Genomic DNA, 22,213 nt, shown 5'->3' with positions numbered 1-22,213 from the left:
CAAGTTTGAGTTTGTCTTCCCACCCTGAACTTAAGATGTAAAGTCTTGCACCAAGTTAAGATCTTAACAAATTAATGAGTATCTATATCCAGGATCCAGTCCAGAAAATGAAGTAAAGGGCAAAGATCGCAAATCCAGTTTTGCAAGACACTATAACCTTTGACTGCTTTAAAGGATCAGGCAGCTGCATGTTTTAACTCAGTTATGGAAATACTCAGATCCTTTATTTAAGTAAAAGTAGCAATACCAATTAAGATGCAGTGAATAATCGATTAATTGATTAGTTTATGTTGTGTATAATAATGTGATACTGTACACTGGAGGCAGTGGTGGATGTTACAGTAGATCTGTCGCCATCACTGAACGTCCCCTCTGCAGGCTGATCAGACATCTGAAACAAAGAAAATGCATGCTACTCATTTAGTGTTACCTCATCCTCAGCTAAACTTAATCTCTGTGAGTTATGATGGAGCTGACCTGGTAGCTTGTCGACTTGTCTGGTTGCTTCCTAAGGCACAAGCGGAAGAGGGAGAAGGCAATACAGGAGAGCAGGGACACTATGGTGAAGAGGCTGATGGGATGCATTGGACCTGTGATCGTAAGGGATGACAAGAAATTTTAATGTCACAATGTTTTAATGTAGGCTACACTCACGATCCAATGACTGATAGAAAGCAGGAAGTGATAAGGTACCTAATCTGAGCACAGAGAAGAAGAGCAGCCAGAACATGCAGAGGATGGGAGCCAGGATAACCTGGCTGATGGCTGCTCTGTGGATCCGCTGGCTGAGTTTGGTGGGAACATATGCATAGTAGATGTTGTATCGGTCGACCATGTGCTTCAGGATCACATAAAGGAGACCTAGAGGGGCAGAGGAAACATGACTGAAAATACTACAGCATTCTTTGGAAAGATAGAAAACCCTGGTACAGTCCTTAAATGTCCTGGTAATATTTTAGATATTGTTCTCTCCAGCCTCCACAGGACCCCATACATAATATATATCTATCCATGGCCTCAAACACTGAATATTTACGTTGCTCAATGGAAAGTTTGATGCAATGTCCAATAAAATTATTGTGACATGGCTACTGTGAGTTGATTTAACAAAACAAAAGAAGAGAAAAACAGTATACCAGTTACCAGAGGTGGAACCAAGTCATTGTTTTGCAAGTCAAAAGTAAGTTTCAAGCCTCTGCACGTAAGTCCCAAGGCAATTTCAAAGTCCTAAGCTTTGAATTTCGAGTCCTAAACAAGTCATAATGTACTCCTCAACAAATGTAACGCAAATTTAACAAGATTGTAAGATAAATATTAAATTTATAAAAATTGAGAATGCATTTAAGAAATATTTTGATTCAACTGTTAACAAAAGTTTGTTAAAAAGTTATTTAGCTGTTAAGCTAATGTTAGCTAAGCATAAGTTCACTGACTATGTTAATATTTGCCATGACTGACTGTAGCCCCCTCACTCTGACATCTCTCCACTTTGTGCATGTATGGGTCCTGTTTGTGCATGTGTGTGTCTTTCGGACCTGTGTGTAATTGACAAGCAAGAGTGAAAACATTGAATTTCCCCTCAGGGGGATTAATAAAGTAAATAAACTTAAACTTAAACATGCCTTTATCTCTAATTTTCGACTAGGATGTTTTGCATATTTGCGCTCAGGTTCTCTCTTGCAGCTTGACTGGATGCTGTTGGCTTGGTTGACTTTGTGGGAATGAATGGCGTTAATGTTAGTTCAATCAGGAAGTGAATTTAATAACGGCACACTTTTTAAATGACATACAATTTTTGGGCTTGGAGGAAGGTATCAGGTATTTTCAAGTCAAAAGGCTCAGTCACGAGTCATTGGTGTTAACATCCAAATTGAGTTGCGAGTCTTTTTTTGATTTTGTCAAATCTAAAGTCATCAAATTTGTGACTCTAGTCTGACTCGAGTACAAGTCACGTTACACGAGTCCACACCTCTGAGTATTACTATTTCAGATTTGAATTATCATTTAAATTGTATTGATATCAGCGTTTTAAAAAACTCACAGCAAACACTGTCCAGTATCAACCAAAGTTCTAGGAGCAACAGTCTCCCAGGCGCAGAGGCCAACCCTGTAACATGGTGTTGTTTTGCTATTCCCTTGTTTACAGAGTGGGTGCGCAGCAGACAAACCCAGTGTTCCTACTGGTCCCTTGTCCTCAACTACAGAGATACAGTCAATCAAGTGAGAATTTCAAATGCTAAATGCTATTTTTTAACGTTAATGCACATTTGATATAATTTTCATATGTTCACATCAGATATGTTATTATTTTAATGTTAATGTGAACACAAAGTGCATAGCGCTGCTAACTTGATACCCATGATAACGTTGGTCACTGTAATTGTTATACAAAATTTTCACACTGTTTTATCTCTAATTAAAATATGCCTTAAAAACAAGCAATTGCTGTATGTTTTTATATGGTTAGTGTGCCCTTGAGGTTTGGCAGACAGGTTACTTATGTTGCTTCTTTTGGATGTACCCAGTGAGGTTCAACTCAGCCAATGTGCAGAAAACAGCACAGGTAAAATGCACAGAACAGCAGGGCAGTATGTCTGAAAGGGTTAGATCGGACTGAGGATTCGACTGCAGAAGTAAATAGAAGCTTGGTGAGCTCTGGGCAGAGACAGGAGCAGAGTGGGCGTCTGGCTCACAACTCAGTGTGTCTGGGTGTCTGGGACTACAGCAGCAAATTCACACAGTCTGCATCGGACTGGCAGGCAGCGGAGGAGAGTGAGGTTACAGTGTGAGGGGAGACGGCACACACACATGCACACTAAGAGGGAAGGTGATGAGATGAGATGGAGAATAAAGACAGAAAGAAGAGGTAGATGAGGATAGAGGAGCAAGGGTCACCGTATGTTGCTCACCAAAGGGCGTTATAATGGGACATGTGATGCTGTAGGTCATACTGACTGCAAAGATACACATGGTCCAGGCGTACTCCAGGCCAAACTGGAACTCATAGGCCTGACTCTGCGGGTGGACGCACAAACACAGCAGGATCTTTAAACAGAGCACAATCTAATGTACCCAACATGAAACTGAGTTAAGCATGAAAGGCTCAGCTGACCCGTCTAACATGAATGCGCTCAGCTTGGGACTTGGCGAAGCAGAGGCGGAGGGCATACACCGTCAGCGCTGGGATACGAAGCAGCTCCATGGATGTGCCGATCAGGCTGGATGTAATCACATAGTTTACGAAGAATGCACCGTTGTCGGGAAGAAACACACACCTGCAAACATTGAAGCCTGAGTGTTTGGCTGCAACCAAAATATCATTTATGTTTTGCACATTTTATTTCATTAAAAAGAGTAATCTTACTGGAATTTGACCTCCTTCTCATCCAGGAAGTGGACATCAAAGAGCCATGTGAAGAAAAGGTCCAGGCTACAGAAAGAACAAATGAAAGCAAAGAATAAAAAAAATGGGCAAAATAAAAAAGAATTGAATATAAAAGTTATACATTTTGAATCTGTAGATGTGCTGTAAGTGTACCTGGACAGACCAAGTGAGGGCAGGATGATGACCATGAAGACCAGCAGGAAAAAACACTTGTGCATTGTTACTTGGTTCTCACCAGATCTGAGAAGTTAAATGAATAACATGGGATCATCATGTGATGCATATTCAGTTATAAAACATATCAACGCAGTGCTATTCCACATCATAAATCCATAATGTGAAATAATGTAATGCAAAGTCAGCTGATTTAAGGGACTGTTGGGTTCATTAGCACGAACTACGCTTTTCACTCCAGTAAACAGCTCATTTGCATTCGCTCCTTCGCACATCACGCCTGCACAACACGTTTGTGGGGGTGGTTATGTAAAGAAAAGGGTGCTCATAGGTGCTGCGTGAGGTTGTCTCCTTATGCACAGTTGTTGCGCTCCTCCTCCTGCTAGTCACCATGTGCTGTTCCCCAGCGCATGGTGACTACTGTGCATATGATTATCCTCACATGGAGATCTCTATGACAACCTGCCCAGAATAACAGTGCAGGGAGAGTGACAGAGAGAAGGAGGGAGAGAGTAAAAAGAGCAACAGGGTGAAAAAGAAAAAAAAAATAATTGAGAGGAGAAAAAAATGCTGAGAGTTGAGAGGAAGGCAGGCAGCTTCAGATGAAGGGTCCATTAGAAGAAGCAAAGGCATTTCCATTTCAGAGGAGAGTGGTGGCCGATGGGTGGTGAGTACCTGGTCCAGTGGGACTCAAAGAAGGCTGAGTAGTAGACGATGAAGGGCAGGAGCACCGAAAACGCCCAAAGCAGGAGGGTTGGGAAGAACTGGGTAATGACAGGGCTCTGGGTTGGACAGCAAATAATTCATTAATGAAACAGCAGAGGGTTTAAATGTAGCATTCAGGTAACACAACTTAATCTCAAACTCTGACCCGCAGACTGTCCACGGGCCTTGTGACGTTGAACTTGTCCATTGTGTTGACAATGATGGCAGGGGTGGTGAGGAAGAAGAGCAGCAGGAAGAGGAGGATGTTGAGGAGAACACAGCGGAGCCACCAGCGAGATCCGCACACTGACAGGTTCTCCCTGGTGACGGGAGAAATAATGAGCCTCAATTCACAATCATCCAGCAAGACAGACAGGACATTTAACACACTCCTCTCCCCTGACATGCCTGCACTCAACATATTGACATAAGCCTAAAATAGCCGGCTCAGTCGCCTCTTGTATGCGAGTTGGCGAGCGTGTTTCCACTGCACTGGACTGGAGAGCGCGTTGGGAACGGCACACTTGAACGCTCAGTTTTAATGAAGGAACTAAAGCACCTGCTCAGCCTGTGACTGCTCCAGTCGTCTAGTTAGTGCAGGAAAACACATCGACACACAAACGCACTGCAGCCAGTCGGGCGTGAAGCACAAACAGTGAGCGCTACCATCTCTTTGGTTAATATCCCATACATATGCATCACTCACTTGTTACATAATCTCGCTGGGACTGCTGCATTTGCTTTCCAAGATAAGAAACATGCAATAATCCAATCATGGAAAGGGAATGAGCTTCAAATGGTGTTAGAGATCTGCTTCACCCAAGCAACTACATTCTGATACATCTTGACTGCTGCTGCTGGAGCTCAATGAAACAAAGAATAGTTATGCAAATGCAGATAAAAAGCTTAGATGACCAATTTGCATAATGTATACCTCTAGTCTAAATAAACAGACTCTTTAAGCTCCATCGTTGCAAGCTAATGCAGCATCGACAAGCAAAATTACAGTCCACTGAACTTTAAAGTCTCACCACGATCCAGAGGTTACCAAAGATACCAAATATGTCAGGGTTAATTACAGGGAAATGTGTCTAAATGATGCATTAGACATGTAAAAGTGGATATTACACTCAAAATATGTGTCTGCGTGGGTTTGCTCCCAGTGCTTCAGCTTCCTCCCACAGTGCAAAGACATGCAGGTTAGGTTAATAGATTGTGCTGTAGGTGTGAAAGTGAGTGTGAATGGTTGTCTGTCGGTGTACCAATGCATGCTGGGATAGGTTACAGCTCCCCTGCAACCCTGTACAAGATAAGTACATACAGTATAATGGTTGGATCTCCCTTTCTTTTAAGTGCTTAGAAAAGTAGTGTGATGTTGTTGAGGCACCAAAAATAAAAACTATGTGAGTTTCCGTGATGTCATTACTGACCAGATGATGTCACTAGGTGCAGGTGCATAGCTGACCCCCCATTTGTGCGACTGCACCACAGTGGTGATGCTGGACTGCTGCGGTCTGCGGCGGCAGCGAACGAAACCGTAGTCCTTCACAATCCTGGAAAACAAAACAGGATGTACAAAAGTGCTGCAGAAATCTGCATCAGTGCTCAGTAATGCCTACTTTTACACCACTTTGTGACTTTAATGGTTGCTCCCTGCTGTGACAGGGTTTATTTGATGAGAGGAGCTGACAGACATAAACCTCCATGTCACGCTGACGTTAACTCACACAGCAGTCATCCTCTCATCACGAAAAGTCACAAAGGCGATGCCCAGCCTCTTCATGGAGATGCGGTTCTTCTCAGCATTAAACTCATCCGTACGCTTCTCCTCTAACTCGCTGTAGTACTGTTCTGCATCCACCTGCAGAAAAAAGTTACAGTACACATGACTCACTGCATCTTTCACTCTCAGAGAGATCCCCAGATTTACAGTGGCAGGATATCTAGCTGCTGCATGCTGCTACTTCTGGATTGCAGTGCCATCCAGTGGTAACATACTTTCTGTGCAGCACAACTACAGAGACATTCTCCTACTAATCCTGATTATGCTAATATAAGTACCTTCTCAAAGCCACAGATGTCGTAGCAGAATATCTGAGCACACGGGTGAGTCTTGATCATGATCTTTCCATCCTTTTGGGCCTTTGTGGCAAAGTACAGCCTTCCTTTCATTGCCTTGCGCCTGCAAAAACACAGCATCCTCAGACAAAAGCCTCACACTGATCCCCAACTGTGTTTCGCCAGTGTATCAGTGACTGTACCTCTCTAAGTCCAGCCTCATCAGCTTGTGGACATCATAGCAGAAACGGATATCAGTGACAGTACAGCTGGGGTAGGCCTCACTGGTGAATAGAGCAAAAGGAGTTAACCATAACGAAGATGATGACATTGAGCATGTACAACAATCAGGGCTTACTTGTGACATGAGTCAAACATATGAGGCTTTAACTTAACGATGAAAAAGAGAAGAAAACATGTACTGGAAGTGTTTGGTGATGAGTCCTGGGTCAGAGATCTCTCTTGGTATGGAGGTTATCATCAGTGTCCTGGCTACCTGCAACACATAATGTAACCACCATGAGAAGGAGCTATAAAGTGCTAAATGAAGTGAAGTGTAAAATGAATAAATAAATAAATAAATAAATAAATAAATAAATAAATAAATAAAAATAAAAAATCACCACCTTATCAACAGATAGATCAGTCATGTATAGAAACACATTTCTGCCATTGTGATGAAAAAACAGAAGATCCTGCAAGTCATTATAATTTGAAAAAAAGGCTTTAGTATCTCAAAATGATTTAGTATCGCAACATAATGAGAAACTTGCACAAAATAATGACTTTGTATTGCAACATAATGGAAAACTTTCTTGAATTAATGAGAAACTTCCTCGCAATCACTTAGTCATAACATGAGAAACCTTTTCAAAATAAATGTTCTCAAATTACTTATTATTGCAACATAAAGAGAAACTTTCTCAAAATACAGAGACATTTTCTCAAAATAATGACTTAGTATCTTAATATAATCAAAAATTTTCTTAAATTAATGAGAAATTTCCTAAAAATAATGACTTAGTCTTGCAACATACCTTCTCAGAATACTGAGAAACTTTCCCAAAATAATTACTTTGTGTTGCAACATAATGAGAAACTTTCAAAATAATAAGAAACTTTCTGAAAAAAAAAAAAAAAGATTTTGTATTGCTAAATAATGAGAACATTTTTCAAAAATAATGAGAAATTTTCTGAAAAAAAAAGAGTTTGTATTGCAAAATAATGAGAAACTTTCTCAAAATAATGAGTAACAATATTAAACCATTATTTTGAAACACTAACTCAATATTTTGAGAATGTTTCTTATTGTACTGACTTACAGGACCTTTCCTTTCTCCATCACATTGATAAAAATGGGCGTCCACAGCCATGCTAGCAGCATGACTCTATGGATGGCAGTGCCGGTCTGATGGTTCACCACTTTGGTTTAAACTGAAATATCTCAACAACTGTATAAACTAATTTGGTGAACACATTCATTGTCTCCAGAGGATGAACCCCAATGACTCCGGTGATCCTCCTCTATCGCCAGAGTCGAGAGTGAAATGTCTCTACAACGACTAGATGGATTGAAATCACTTTAGCGACCCATTGATTTCTCATCTAATGCAATCATCATGATGTAGTTTATGAGCAGATACCTATAAAACTAATGCCTCAGCTGTATTTTGTGTTTGGCCCTGATTAGCATGCTAACATGCTAAACTAAAGGCATTGACTTGATAGGATGATATATTTGCAGTGTAAAAATGGCCTCAATGCTTAAACAGTATGATGTGTTGGCGACAGACCTTCTCGTCCTCTCTGTACTCCAGCCGGATCAAGTGGTGAGCCATACACAGCAATGTGATGATGAAGTAGACCAGAGCAAAGATGCTGTGGAGCCACAGAAAGCTGTCCCTGTGAGGCACAAACACCCTGCTGCAGTTTAAACCAACACAGATAATCCAGTCTTTCAAGGTTCTGTGCTGTTTCATGAGATTTGATGTCATACATGGAGTGTTAGACTTACTTTGCGCTAACATTAGCCAGTGTTGTTCTTCCAAAGTTTTCAGGACTGTCTCCTGTAGAGATAATGAAATGTGACAGAGAGTGAGACATTTTAATTTTCTAATGACTTTAAGGAAACCCCTCCTCCTTTGTCTGGAGGCTGAGGCAACAATGAAGCAATGTCACTATTCAGAGAAAACGTCTTCCATCTAGTTTAATGAAATCTCTCTCATCTCAATGAAATTTCACACAAAATTCAAACATCGCTGTCATGCCTAACTCTGCTGTTTTACTTCGGGCACCCTTTGTTTGCTGTTGCCATGGGACCCTGTCATTGGGTGTTGGTTTATTTAATGACTAGGGTGACACACTGGTTCATAAGATGACAGCCAGCAGTAATAAAAACGTTTCTGTGGACAGCCCAGCTCCTCGTAGACCCCATAATGGCTCCTGCCTTCATCCCACTATGGAATGGCTTACTCAACACTTCCTACGAAATAAGCACACAACTGCCAAAAGGCATTTCTGTTGCTACGTAGCAGCTAATTTTCTGCTCCATCCCACCCCTGACACCTACATGTGTATGTTAAGAGGAAATGAAGCACTTTCTATTCCTATAATCCTGGGCTTGATGAGCAGCCACTGGTATGCTAGCAACTCCCATTCGAAGAAATGCAGCCTTTGTGTATAAATATAGTAGTTTCACTTCATAATGTTGCTTTGTGGGTCATTTTAAGTTAAAATGAACTTTTGACTTGATGTCAGCTTTGATTTAATTTGATTTCTGCAATTCACTTTGGCTTTTTTTTTTTAAAGCTCGGCTTCACCGCATATTGTTTTAAGCTAAAGTTTTGGTGCATTTAACCAATAAATCCTTGGGTGTGTAGATGTGTGTGATTGTCTCTGTGTGGCCTGGCTGCCTTCCCTGCGAGGTGCCCCATGCGCCTCTCCTGAGGTTAAGGATATCCCCTGGTTTTTCAAACAGTCAACCGGCTAGACCGTCATGTGAGGACTAAAATACCCAGGAGGTTCCCGGAAAAGTTGACCGGCAGGATCACGGCCAAAGACAGCAGGCAAACCACTGTCATGAGCAGGATGATGTGGCGCTGGAAGGACAGGTATGTGACAGCATCGATGCCGCATTTGCTACGGATCTCTTCATCCCTGCAGAAACAAATAGAGAGGAAACTTTTTCATACCCAAGAGATCCAAAAGTCTTTGTGCTACATGACAAAAAGAAAGTTCATGCAAATTAGTCTAGATGTGTCCACACATGCACGTGATGATAATCAGACCCATGCAATATTAATCTACCACATGTGCGCAGCTCTGTCTACTGCCAGGACAAATGGGCCTACGGCTTATACCTCATCGTGAGTAAAACTGTGGCACCACTACTTTGGTGCCAGTAGCTGTGGTTACCAGGCGGGAGGTTCAGGAAACCCAGTGTCATAAAATAGAACAAAAAAAAAAAGCATAAAAAAAAAAGAAGAAGAAAAGAGGGGCATGCTGGTCTCATGGCGGCCCACACATTGCGAACTCTCAGGGTGGGTTTTGCACTTTCCCAGGGATCCCAGGGTGAGCCTCTGGCACGGGAGCTAAAAACAGAGGCACCCAAACTCCACCATAATACTATGGAAACCATGGGTACCGTGGAAATCGACTTTTTACAGGCCTAAATCTGTTGTGTGCAGTCAGACTGGAGCGAGAGCAAATATTCAACGGGAAAACCACGGCACCAGCGGTCGCATGAGCCCAGACTCGTTTGTTTTTGCTGCTAAATGAGATATAACAAGAGACTTTACATTTGCTGGTGACATCAGCTTTGAAGACGGAGGGCCAATAAAAGGATGGAAGCTAAGATGAGAGAAGGGTGAAAATAATTACAAAGGGCAACTGCTCTGTGTACTTACTTCATATGGCAAAGTGATGAGAGCCACGAGCAAAAGCCCTGAAAGGAGAGGAGAATCATAAAACACCCAATGGATTAGTTATTAAAGATAATAAATGACATATGTATGCAAGTCTGTGCACACCACATCTGGCTACTTGCATGCATCCACTATTTGCATAGTAATAAGGTCTGCAGAGTGACACAGAGGGGGAGATTTAATAGGTCTAGCCTGGAGCAGTAACCACTTTACTGCAGCCTCAGCTTTGAGTAGGCACAGGGCGATGACTCCAGTCTGACTCTTTTGTCTTACACCGTTATAAACATGCAGGGAGTGACCTCAGTCTATCACACAGGTGTCATGGAGTCACAGACGGTCCAGCTGAGTCATGAGCCAAACTTTCCCCTTACAACAGTTGACGTAATGCCATCTTAGACATGTGGACTTCGTTGTAAAAGTGCAGCGTGCTGCAGTTTTAGACACCAATATATCACTGACAATTTCACTGCAACACTTTGGTATAATTACTCTAAATAAATGAGAACACGATCAGGAAGTCTGGTAGACTGTTTAACATCAGTGTTATTGTTGATAGGCCGAATGGCGTTTCTTAAAAATGTGTTTCTGTATTTCCCATAATGCCTCCTCCTTCATATTTTGCAGTGTACAAACAACTGGAGTCTGTCAGTCCTCTCCTCAAACACCATGATTGTTTACTCTAATTATACTATTTGTGGAACTTTTAAATACCAGTGGTACTGTAGAGCAGTGTTATGATGAGAAAGTCCTTTTTATTGTTTGCATGTGTCTGCTGGCATGAATACTGTATGCATGTGCACATGCGCAGGGTACATGTAAGTCACCTTTTACCTGTGACACACAAGTTTGCCTTAGTTGCATCCCACATGAAATGAGCATCTAAGGGACTGTCTGATTGCACTTGGCTTCAGCTGCTGTGAACAGTCTGTGTGTCAAGGTGCACTGGCTGGCAGCAAAGGAAGTAATAGTGGAAAATATTTCCATTGTTAGGTATGAAGCTGTTCGGCTAATCTTGTTCCGCACCAGAACTGAGGGCAGCAGAGCAGGAGACGAAATAAAGAGCATCAGATGGAAAAAAAAGCAAAAGCCAAACAAAATATTTGAATATTTGTGAGGCCTTTTTTGGGTGACAAAACTAAATTCAGAAGTGGCAGTGTTTTTGTAACACCATTAGCTTTGACAGCTTATTTTCGCCATGTTTGCCATATGTCAGTGTGTGCCTGTTTACACATCCAGTGGACACGGAGCAACATTAGCATTCGTTCAGAGTCGTGTTTGTGTCCATCTGACAACTGTACGTCCAACATTCACTCTCCTTTTAGCTCTGGTCTTGTCTCTTACAATCAAATTTTTGATTCTGCTAAATGCATCACAAGCCAGTTGCTAACTTTGTATGCCTGGTGTTTGGTGCAGGTTGGAGCATGCAGTGGGTTTATAAGAGCTTTTTCATATAATAATAGTAATAATAATAACTTCATTAGTATATCACTTATCTAAACAAGGTTACAAAGTGTTTCTTAAAGTGCATAGAAATAAAATAACAATACCATATTTAAGAAAAAATGTTAAGAGCTGAGAAAAATAGTGTGTACAGTGGCAAAAATACAACAAAAGGAATTTAAATAAAAAAGTTATAATTCAAAAAGTACAAATCAGGCATTAAAAGGAAAAGCTTTCCTATAAAATTATGTTTTAAGTAATGATTTAAAAACAGGTAATGTGCTAGCTAACCTAATCTCCTCAGGCAGAGAGCCTCTGGGCCAAAGGCCCGGTCACCTTTAGTTACCAGCCTCAATCGAGGGACAACAAGTGAGGGCAGGCTTGAGGATCTCAGGTCACAACTTGGAGCACAGGTAGTCAGGAGCTCAGCTATATAACTGGGGGCTAAACCATGTTGAGCTTTAAAAGTTATTAAAGGAATCTTAAAATCAATTCTGAAGTTAACTGGCAGCCAGTGGAGGGAGGTGAGAGTTGGGGTGATATGTAACCTACGATTTGTCCCAGTTACAATACGAGCTGCAGCATTCTGTACTACTAAAGATTTACTGCGGCATGTAAACAATTTTGCTAAAATTTGTTCCCTGTGGCAGTGGGGCCCCCAGAAAATTTTCATTGGGGTCTCTAGGCGGGAACACTGAAAATCTTGGGGTGGCACACTATAAGCAAAAGTCATCACTGAATTTCAGGAATTCTATTTTGGTGTTGAAGTATACAGGTTAGTTGAAAACTGTGTCAAAAGGGAGAGTTAAAGAATCAGGTACTGATATACTTTGTATCTGTTTCTTATTCAACAGTTAATGTTACTAATTATCTGATGTGCATCAATAAATACTGGTACAGTTAAAACTTTGAGTTCCACAATAATCCTGTTTTAATGTGATAAGTATCTACACATGTAGGTGATTAATTGTTTTACAAATAGGCTACTTTTCCTTTTCCTTAACAAGACAAACATACAGCTTTATATTGACTTGTACATTGACTTCATGGAACAAAACATTTACTAGGAAAAAGCCTTCTCAAGTTTGAAAACACCACACAGAGGCCTCCCATTATAGCAATTTTGATGGGAACGCAGCTTGAGCGCTGTAAAACCAAAACAATGAGCTAAGAGATGCTAAAAACACTCCTTATAGCTGAAAGGAACTGCAGAGTTGGGAGATACTTTTCTGTTGTTTCGTCTTCCTCTGTGACCCCTCTCACACTGCACACAGTTATTTGATTCATTGTTAATAAAAATGTGAATTAGTGCAGCTTTAAGACCTTTATCAGGAAAAACCTTTGCCTGATGAAAGTCTAATTACAAAATGCATTTAACATTTTTATTAGACCTTTAGGACCCATGAAAAGTGTTTTGTTGAGAAAGGCTGCGTGTGAACAAAACAGTGTTTGTTTAGGATAAAATCCACAGGGTACATTTAATTGATCTGGAGATGCTGTTAACAGTTGCTCTGTGCTTTAGGGGGCTGACAAAACAAAACTCACCATGTCCTTGGTCTCAGAGTCAGAGGGGCTGGACTCTGATGGAGACTTCTCTTTCTCACTTGGTTCTCCATAAAACAAAGACGTGAGACTGAATAGGGAAGACAAAAAACAGCATGATCATCATATTGATTGTGGCCTGACACGTCCTTATCATTACACTTAATATGTAACTCAGTGCTGTAACAACACAGCCATAATGTAACTGCGGCAGACAGTCCCACAGTCTGAAACCTATCCCTGTGTGTGTGTATACGTAAAAAGACATGAAACACATTCAGTATGGCTGAATCTAATAACGCCAGTGTGATGATTGAGTTTGTGGATATTTCTCTGTGGGCCCTACCACTGACAGTTCAACAGCGTGTCAAATTAAGCAGCATAATCGAATTAGTGCAAGAGAGGACCGCTTGGCAAAACACACAGATGCTGCTTGCCCTTGGGTACTGTGGAGCCGCTGTTGGTCAGGCAGAACTAATCAAGCCCGCACTCGCCTGGAGAGGAGACTCAGGTCAAGCAGAGGAAAACTGCTGCAGACTGGCGCAGATGGCTGCGTGGACCTTCGCCCATTTTGTATCCTTAAAGATATCTGATTAATGATTGTTTAAACTCTGCTCATAGTTTCTTACTGTCAACATTTCCAACGACAGTGAATCATATCCTTCCTTAACAAGAATTGTCTGTAGCCAAAGCTTAATCTCCCGCCCTGTTGTCTCACGCACCAAAAGCGTGTTAATTTGCAGCTGAAAATACTTCCACACCCTTATTTACTTGTGTTTGAGTAACATTTGCTAAAAAAATACAGTGCCCAGCTTGTTTAGGAGATTACTGAGCTTTTATAAAAATGAAAGATTTACCTCTCTACTAGAAACTTTGGGTTTGGTACCACAGGCAGGGTAAAAAAAGTTGAGACATCTGTTTTGATCTTTTTATAGGATTTGTTGACAAAAAGAAAAAGTTGCCAAAAAAATTGGCTTTTTTTGGCTCCTTAAATGTGACAATTTGCTGCTTTTCTCTGTTTTATATAGGTGTAGACTGAACATCTTAAGCTGTTGGGACAAAATTAATAATTAAAAAATATCAGTTTGGAAAGTTATGATGTTATTTTTCACAATTTTGTAACATTCCATATCTTAAACAAAACAGAAAAATGACTGGACAAAATAATAATAGAAATAATTGTTAGTTGCAGGCCTAATTTTAGAAGAGCGAGAGGACCGTACCATCCAAACCAGTCATTCTGTGTTTACATATGCTGTGTATGAGTATGTCTGGCCTGTGTTTACACTTCGATATTTCCATAGTCAACATAAAACGCATGAATAAATAGCCACAGTAACAACAGATGGTTATTAGAAGCAAAGGCAGAGCAGCTCTTTGCAGTAATTCCCCTCCTCGCAGTACCGTCTACACCCAGCAGAGGGAGCTGGAGGCTTCAGCATCAGGGCTTAGGAGTGGTTCCACTGAGAATTATTTTTCCATCTTACATGTCATGGCTCACAAACCATCAAGTGTATCCGATTTTAAAGTGTAAGACAACGAGTGGTGGATTTACCTGTCATTCTCCATGAGCAGAGCCAGGCGGCCATAGTCCCAAGCAGCCTTCCTCAGACAGGAGAAGATGAGCAACAGGAACTGCAACACAGGACATGAACATGAATGCAGAGCTCCTGAGAATCTGATTTACACATTTGCACACATCCTCATCTGCTGTGGGCCTACAGTTATATCATCCATAACCTTTAGATAAAAAGCTCAGCTCTGTCATTCTCCTAAAGAGCCCACAATTAATAGACAGCTTCAAAATGCAGCAGGAGTAATAAGCCATCATCTTTCTTTAGAGTGGTACGTGGTTGTCTTGGAAACTACCAGAGCCAGGTCAGCACGCACACGCGAACACATGCTGTTCACTAATGACAAACGAGCGTGGTCAATAGCAAAAACAAATCTGAATAGCCTTCATTCTGCCACAGATGTAGAGCCTAACCGCAGCATCACAATGAAGATTAGAAAAAAAAATCTCTTTGATGACATGCAGTGACACATCACAACAGTGATATGCTGAGCTGGTTAAATATAAAGAGCTTAACTGGGCGGTGATGGATGAGTGTTGACAAATGCAAATTGAGTAAAAGTGCTGATGAATGTTTGATTTTGATTACAGCATTAAATCATTATCTCAGTTTAGATGACATTTGGTGTGGTGGGCAGGGATGACAGGCATGTTCATAAGAAGAAAGCTCCCATAAATGTTGAATGATTCATTCTTCAGTGATCCAGAGCCACGCACAGACAATCGGGCGGCCTTGACTCAGGCTTGTAGCTGAATAATGAGTACGTGTTCGCATTAACAGTCAGGGTCCAAACTCTTTCCTGAAATAAGAATCTCTCCATTATCTTCCCGGTGTCTGTCTCCTCCCTGTTGTTTTACTTCTTTTGGTCTCGATGCGTGGGCATGCTCTCCTTAAATCCCACAGATGATTTATTCTGTATGATGATGGAATTGATGCAGAGGCGTGCTCCCGTCACCTGGGGGGGGGGGGGGGGGGGTGCTTTGACTCATGCTTGTCATTAAGAGACACCGCTCGACCCTCTGTGTTGTCTTGACAACCAGGCAGCGATAAAATGAGCCAATTAAAACATGGAGGTGGCAGATTGAGAATGATACCAGTGTAGAGATCAAGCTTGACAATGCCTGACAGGCTATTATTATCTGGAGACAGGAGGAAAAATATGCTGTACTATGACTGTAAACACTGTATCCACTGTATTGTACTGTGTGAGAGGAAGATTACAGCTTGATATTTATGACATACACGTAATGTTTGTTTGCATTTGTGTGTGTTTTTTACATTATTATGTGATTCAAAGCCAAGACAAATAAAACGTTCCTACGTGTTTTGCAAGGCAATGCTTCATTTAAAGTTTGGTTTAGTTCTAAGAGACTTTTCCCACATAAATAACAAATTACAGTTCCTGGCCCACGCTAGGTACCATCCTGAGACAGTTTTTGGACGTTCAGGGACAGCGTGTCAATTTACGCTTGTTACATGCATCGTGTCTTTTCAAAATACACTTCTGTTTTCACAGGAAATGTACAGTTTCTGCTTGATACATACATACAGTCTTTTGCAAAATAAACTTACAGTGTATGTAACACACTTCATTTTTAGGTTTACTTTCGAAAGGTTTAGGCAATAAAAGTCTGTGGTTAGGTTAAGAAACTCACGTGATGTCACATCAAGGGACATGTGTCACTAGCGATGAATGCTACACACATTCGCACACTACATTCTCATTAAAATAGCTCGACTGACTTTTTGTTGCACACTAGAAATGAACAGTGGGATCCCAGGTGAAAGTCTGGAGTTAGTCTGACCCATACGCCTCCCCTCTTACTTGCCCTTTACAGACTTTCTCACTGTTTATACCACAGTGGATGGCGACAGTGTCATAGACTGCCGCCACCTAGTGGGTACCATGCCATTGTGATCTGTGGCTTTATGCATCTGTGTCTGACGCTGTGGTTCACTGACAAAGTGGCGGTATTTGACAAGTTGTATGCCTGCTGCCACCCGGTACATATTGTACCGTCAAGAAAGGTGCCTCTGTGAGTCGGCGTCTGACGCAGACATCCACTACCAAAATGGTGGTATTTGACAAGTTGGGAGTGAGAATGGGCTGCCATTTCAGGTTTCTACTTGAAGTGCTTACATGTTTTAATGGTCAAAAAACACTTTCTGACTAAACCGCTCTGTGCTAACGTCTATCTCTTTAAGACGCCCTCCTGAAAAGCCCTGTCTCCTCTGACTGGTCAGCATTTTCAGGTCTTCCGTGCATTTATGGGGATGACAGTAATGGAGTACAGCAGCACTTTCTACTGTGAAAAATCACAAATAAAACCTTCAAAACACAATCTGGATATATGGAGGAAACTTGTGCAGAGAAGAAGATGCAGCAGATGGGCCCCAGTCCAGAGTGTGACCCCATGACCATCTTGACAGTGATAGCTCCTTCACCTCCTAAAACCGTACAAGACTCTAGCAATACTAAATCCCCAGTTTACTTTTTTTGGCCATCAAATTGAGGACTATGTTTGACTCATAAATGAAGATAACACTTTACCTACTGTTGGAGCACACAGCATGAAACAAACCTTTAACAGCATTTGGAAACATAAATAACTCAGTTATCGTTGTCTGTTATAGTATTGGTTCTCGTTGTGGAGCAGTTCTCCAGCACTATACGCTTGCACTTTCATTTACTTGGGGGACTTGTTAGGGAAGGAGCAGAGGTCGAGGTGTCCTGACTCCATAGCATGGGTCAATCTTCAACAACACAGAGAAAATCAATTCTCTTAATATAACTTAGTAGCAGCTTCCATTATACCTTCCCAGCTGTCTTTCAAACTGCAAGCCTCCAGCCCGGACTGCAGGCTTTTTGTTAAAAATGTTTAGTCTCCAAATCCAAGACAAGTCAACCCTGATGACATCTTTAGGATTTTTTTTTCATCTAATTATTTTTATCAGACTTTACAAAGCTCCTCCACAGTCTCAGAGGACAGTATACAACTGTTTCAACAGACCGAGTAACAGTGCTAATTGGTAGTTTTCAAGTTAGACAAGTAAACTGATCTTAAGTCTAAAATAGGTGGAGTGAGAAATACAAGGCTCCACACTTATTCCTAGTTTTATTCCCATCATTTCTGCCTTTTTGTTCACTTTTGGATTACAGATTTTGCCTTCAAGCAGCACCACAATCATACACTAATAATTATAGGAACTGTCAGTACAGACATGCCTATTGCAGATGCAGAGTTATATACTCTTAGACTTTTATCATTTGGCTTTCAGGAAGTGTGGTAAGGGTTAAAAGCAGTAAGATTACAATTACATTTAGGTCCATGGCAGTGACGTATACACAAAGTCAGCAGAAGGTCCTCTCAATGAGTATAAAAAATGAGCAGGTGTGTGTGTTGACATGTTTCCGATACTTGGTACGTCTGCATTCATTTCACACATTAATGTGTGATGTCCAGCAGTACTAACACTCCTGATGCTGCTGTCGTACTTTATCATCATCAGGAGCAGAGTGAAGCGCTCCAGACAGGATGTCCATTAGATACTGTATTTTTACAGAAGCAGCCCCCTGACCATGTATCACCTCTTGTTGTCTGTTTGTATCATGGCTCTTCGTAATATCTCAACAGGATGTTGGCAGCTCTGGATGTGTTCGTGGACCTTGTTATCAAGGCCCTCTATGCTGCAGCAGCATACAAAGAAGAGGTGACTTGCAGTATAACATACAGCTAATAAGCTTCCTGTTTGAGAAAGCAAACATGGTTCTATAACTAGAGCTCAAACGATTAGTTAAATTATTGGTTTTTCAATTAATTATCATATGATGAAATCATTTTTAGTAATTTCTGTTTTCCGTTTTAGCAGTTTTAGCTTCTCAAACATGAAAATTCTCCAGTTTTCTTAGTCCTCTATGATAGTAAACCAAATATTTTTGCTTTTGGTCTGTTGGTTGTACAAAACAAGACGTTTTACAGCCCAGTCAACAGAACAAAATGAGGCCATTTCACGTTTCTGCAAACCATATGTTACATATGTGCATTATGGCACACACAAACACACACACACACACACACAAATGTTTCATGGCTGTGGCTTTGCTGGAGTTAACTGTGTAATGCAAGTATATTAATGGTGGTTGGGTGGTTGGGTGTGAGTCTGTACCATCCAAAGCACGACATTGATGGCGAGGACAGTGGGTATCCCTCCAAATGGCAGACCCTGGAGGACGCTGCTGCGGGAGTGCGAGCGGTAGCATCTCTCTGCGGTGCTGTTTTCGTCCCCAAAAGAGTCCAGGAAGCTCAGAACATCCAGCTCCACAGCTCTCCCCTCCACAGGGGGCGCTCTTGTCACAAACAGCTCAGAGTGCGCCATCAGCACGGGACCATACCTGAAGGAAGACGACAGAAATAAAGAAAGAAACCATGATGATACTTTTTTAGCCTTCATGCATACCTTGGATTTTGCATACACTGATTCATAGTACGATTCAGAGGTGGGACCAAGTCATTGATTTACAAGACTTTGACCTCAAGTTTAAAGTCAATACCCAAGTCCGAAATGTTGAGTTTTGAATCCTAAACAAGTCATAATGTCTTCTTTACCAAATGTGTTAAAACAAGTTTGTCGGAAGTTGTAATTTTTGACCCGCACATTTTGCATACTATAATTCATTTTTGATGACCACCATGTAGTTTTTGAACACAAACAAAATTATCATTGGAATCATGTTTTCCAGCTGTCACTCAGTAGTGTTCTTCATGGTTATCTTCTTTAACTTCTTTAACAAGTCTAAAGTCTGACTCGAGTACACGCCATGTGACTTGAGTCCACACCTCTGCTGCAGTCACATTGTATATGATAATTAATACAATTTCTGTAACAATACAATAATTGTTTGCAGATTAATGTGACACTCTTGCTTTAACTTTTGCTAAACAACAGTGTGCAAAAATAGCATTTACTTTAGCTAACCTACTCTTTAGCATTTAGCTAAAGTGCTAAGCTTTTTCGACTACAGCACAAGAGGAAAAAAACTATACATTCAGCTAACTAAATCAATAAGCAATTTGGTTTGTGCATCAATACTACCTAAACTTTGCAAACTTAAGCCACCATAAGCTACTACTGGTCATACCAGACCAAGTAAGGCTGTTGCAAAAACCCCACTGAAAGTATTAAAGTGAGATTCACTTAGTTGATTGTGTTTCTTCCGTAACATGATGCATTCACTTTAGAAAAAAAAAGTATTTCTAAGTTTTTCTAATTATCTCAGAATTCAGACAAAAGTTTTCCAGGGGAAAAAACATGTTCTTGTTTTTCTGAATTAACAAATAATATCCTTGTTAATTCAGGGAGGCTAGAGCAGATTTTATCTCTCAAGTGAACACAGTACATTTCTGTAGTGATATAAGAGAACGAATGACTTCTTTCTTCTTTTAAAAGTTGCATAACCTTGCTTTAAACAGTAGTTTTAAGTGTTAGTCATGTCATTTGTTGTCAGAGCGTCCATCTTTTCAATACCTACTCATCTTATACAAGCCTGTATTCACACAGACTGACAGTTAGATATTTGTGGATTTTAATGGAGACAGTGGGTTCTTGGTTGGTGGGCTGATGAGCAATGAAACTGTAATTTAACGGTCATCTTTTTTAACATTCAACTCTCAGACAAGTGTCTGCCACTCACTCTAAGTGCAGTTATGATAGCATTTGCAAGTATCAGTCTAATGACCATCTCAGTCCATTAGCAGCCATTGATCTGTTTCTTTATCTGACAAGTGGAAGTGAAGACGTCACATAAAAACGACAAACTGATTAGCTGACAGGTAGGCTCTTTGAAAAAGCATAATATGTGACAAGAACATGCTAACAGGCCATTCACCCACATAGACAAGAGCATATTTCTGTTGTTAGAGCTCAGTTTAACAGTACAAGAGTAAAAGCTTCTGAACAGCTTGTTGACGATTGGCACTTCCTGTGTATTTGCCTCTGTCTATGGAAGCATGTGCAGGATATGATCATTCACACTGCCATGACCACAGACTGGAGGCCTGAACCATCTGTCCTCCAGCAGCACACACTCTCCTCCACACTCTCGATCGATACAGTCCCGACTCCCAGCTGCTCAGCTTGTGTACACTCCTCACTGAATAAACAGCCTGAGGAAATGGAGTAGCAACAGAGTGCTGACAAAGCTTTGCATCAATACTGCCATTCCACTTGACTGAAAGATATCAGTCATTAGATTTCATGGGAAAAACGGGTATGTTGAGAGATGTTACCATGGCAAAGAAACGTACTCTAACACGCCGCAGCAGTTAATGGCAGCCAAAACTGCATCCCAACCCTCTGCTGTCAAACTCTCACAAGAGCTGCGAGGTAACACGAGATTGAAGTGGAAAAAAGAGAGAGGACGCTAAAGGCCTCCAAACTGGCACACATTACTGAACCCTCGGTGTGATTTATCACTGCGCCAATGATGTCACTTCCTGAGACGCTCCATCACAGCTTTGTGAAGCATTTACCAAACAGCGCTAATTGTGCAACAGAAGCCACAGCAGGATGCCTAGTGTAGGAGGGAGAGCTGATCAATGGCAGTGCTGCTGGACTGCTGTACATCTCACTGTCAGAGAGGTCTGGAGACATACACACGAGTATAAAAATACAAGACAGTAATCTTCCAGCAGCTCTTCCTGCACCACTGTAGTCTCTTCCCTACTTCCTGTTGTGAAACTGTATCGCAGTCAATATTCAGATGCTGTCAGATGCACAGCATCTGAGCCTCCCCGTGGAGACGACTGAGGAGATCTCCTGAGGATGGATCACAAAGCAAATCCATAACGCACACACACACACACACTCTGCAGAGCTGCTTCCACAGAGACTGGTGTACCATCCAGTGCATTACGCTTTCTCTCCCTGCCAATAATGTAATAAGCCATCAACAAGCACAAACAGATTATTTTACAGCTAAACATTGATTAATAACCACATACAGTACAAGGACAGAGCATGCAGCTTTGTCACTGGCATTTAATTCACTGGAGTCTTTATATTATACACTAGATGATTAAGTTTTTGTGTTATTTTGTTGACACACTTTCAAACTAACAAACTGATTTACCGGAGACTTTAAAGTCACGTGATCAGTGGAGCATAATAAATAGAATAAATCAACCAAAGCATCCAGACTGAGTCTCTGTAGTTTTTATTTAGATAAAAGGCATTGCTTGGGATGACACCATGGTGATACTGTTTGCAGTGTTTGCCTGTTTACTTTAATTAATTAAATCATCATGTTGAAAAGCCCAAAACGGAAATCTGCAGGAACAAAGTAAACTGTTCGGTGTCTATTTTTACAGATAAGCTGGAGACAAATCAAAGAGCAGCACTGTGAACTAGCTAGC

The 22,213-nt window shown here is 41.1% G+C and overlaps 1 protein-coding gene across 1 annotated transcript in view; it reads right to left on the bottom strand.

Annotated features, from left to right (window-relative positions):
* The window catches only part of tmem63c (transmembrane protein 63C), a 44,319-nt gene that overhangs the window by 5,615 nt on the left and 16,491 nt on the right, over positions 1 to 22,213 (bottom strand). Inside the window, exons 2-22 of the mRNA XM_049596995.1 lie at positions 18,969 to 19,194; positions 14,783 to 14,862; positions 13,231 to 13,318; positions 10,228 to 10,265; positions 9,336 to 9,478; positions 8,337 to 8,388; positions 8,116 to 8,224; positions 6,745 to 6,818; positions 6,526 to 6,606; positions 6,326 to 6,446; positions 5,992 to 6,125; positions 5,695 to 5,817; positions 4,431 to 4,584; positions 4,235 to 4,341; positions 3,539 to 3,625; positions 3,365 to 3,430; positions 3,113 to 3,275; positions 2,910 to 3,015; positions 694 to 861; positions 478 to 590; positions 317 to 391 (exon numbers count right to left, since the gene is read on the bottom strand). Of these exons, the coding sequence (XP_049452952.1) occupies positions 317 to 391; positions 478 to 590; positions 694 to 861; positions 2,910 to 3,015; positions 3,113 to 3,275; positions 3,365 to 3,430; positions 3,539 to 3,625; positions 4,235 to 4,341; positions 4,431 to 4,584; positions 5,695 to 5,817; positions 5,992 to 6,125; positions 6,326 to 6,446; positions 6,526 to 6,606; positions 6,745 to 6,818; positions 8,116 to 8,224; positions 8,337 to 8,388; positions 9,336 to 9,478; positions 10,228 to 10,265; positions 13,231 to 13,318; positions 14,783 to 14,862; positions 18,969 to 19,178 (2,292 nt within the window). The 5' untranslated portion in view covers positions 19,179 to 19,194. The remainder of the gene's footprint in view (positions 1 to 316; positions 392 to 477; positions 591 to 693; positions 862 to 2,909; positions 3,016 to 3,112; positions 3,276 to 3,364; positions 3,431 to 3,538; positions 3,626 to 4,234; positions 4,342 to 4,430; positions 4,585 to 5,694; positions 5,818 to 5,991; positions 6,126 to 6,325; positions 6,447 to 6,525; positions 6,607 to 6,744; positions 6,819 to 8,115; positions 8,225 to 8,336; positions 8,389 to 9,335; positions 9,479 to 10,227; positions 10,266 to 13,230; positions 13,319 to 14,782; positions 14,863 to 18,968; positions 19,195 to 22,213) is intronic.

The sequence above is a fragment of the Epinephelus fuscoguttatus genome, linkage group LG14 (genome assembly GCF_011397635.1).
Source record: "Epinephelus fuscoguttatus linkage group LG14, E.fuscoguttatus.final_Chr_v1".
In the NCBI taxonomy this organism is placed as follows: domain Eukaryota; kingdom Metazoa; phylum Chordata; class Actinopteri; order Perciformes; family Serranidae; genus Epinephelus; species Epinephelus fuscoguttatus.
This window is presented reverse-complemented; position numbering and strand designations above follow the sequence as displayed.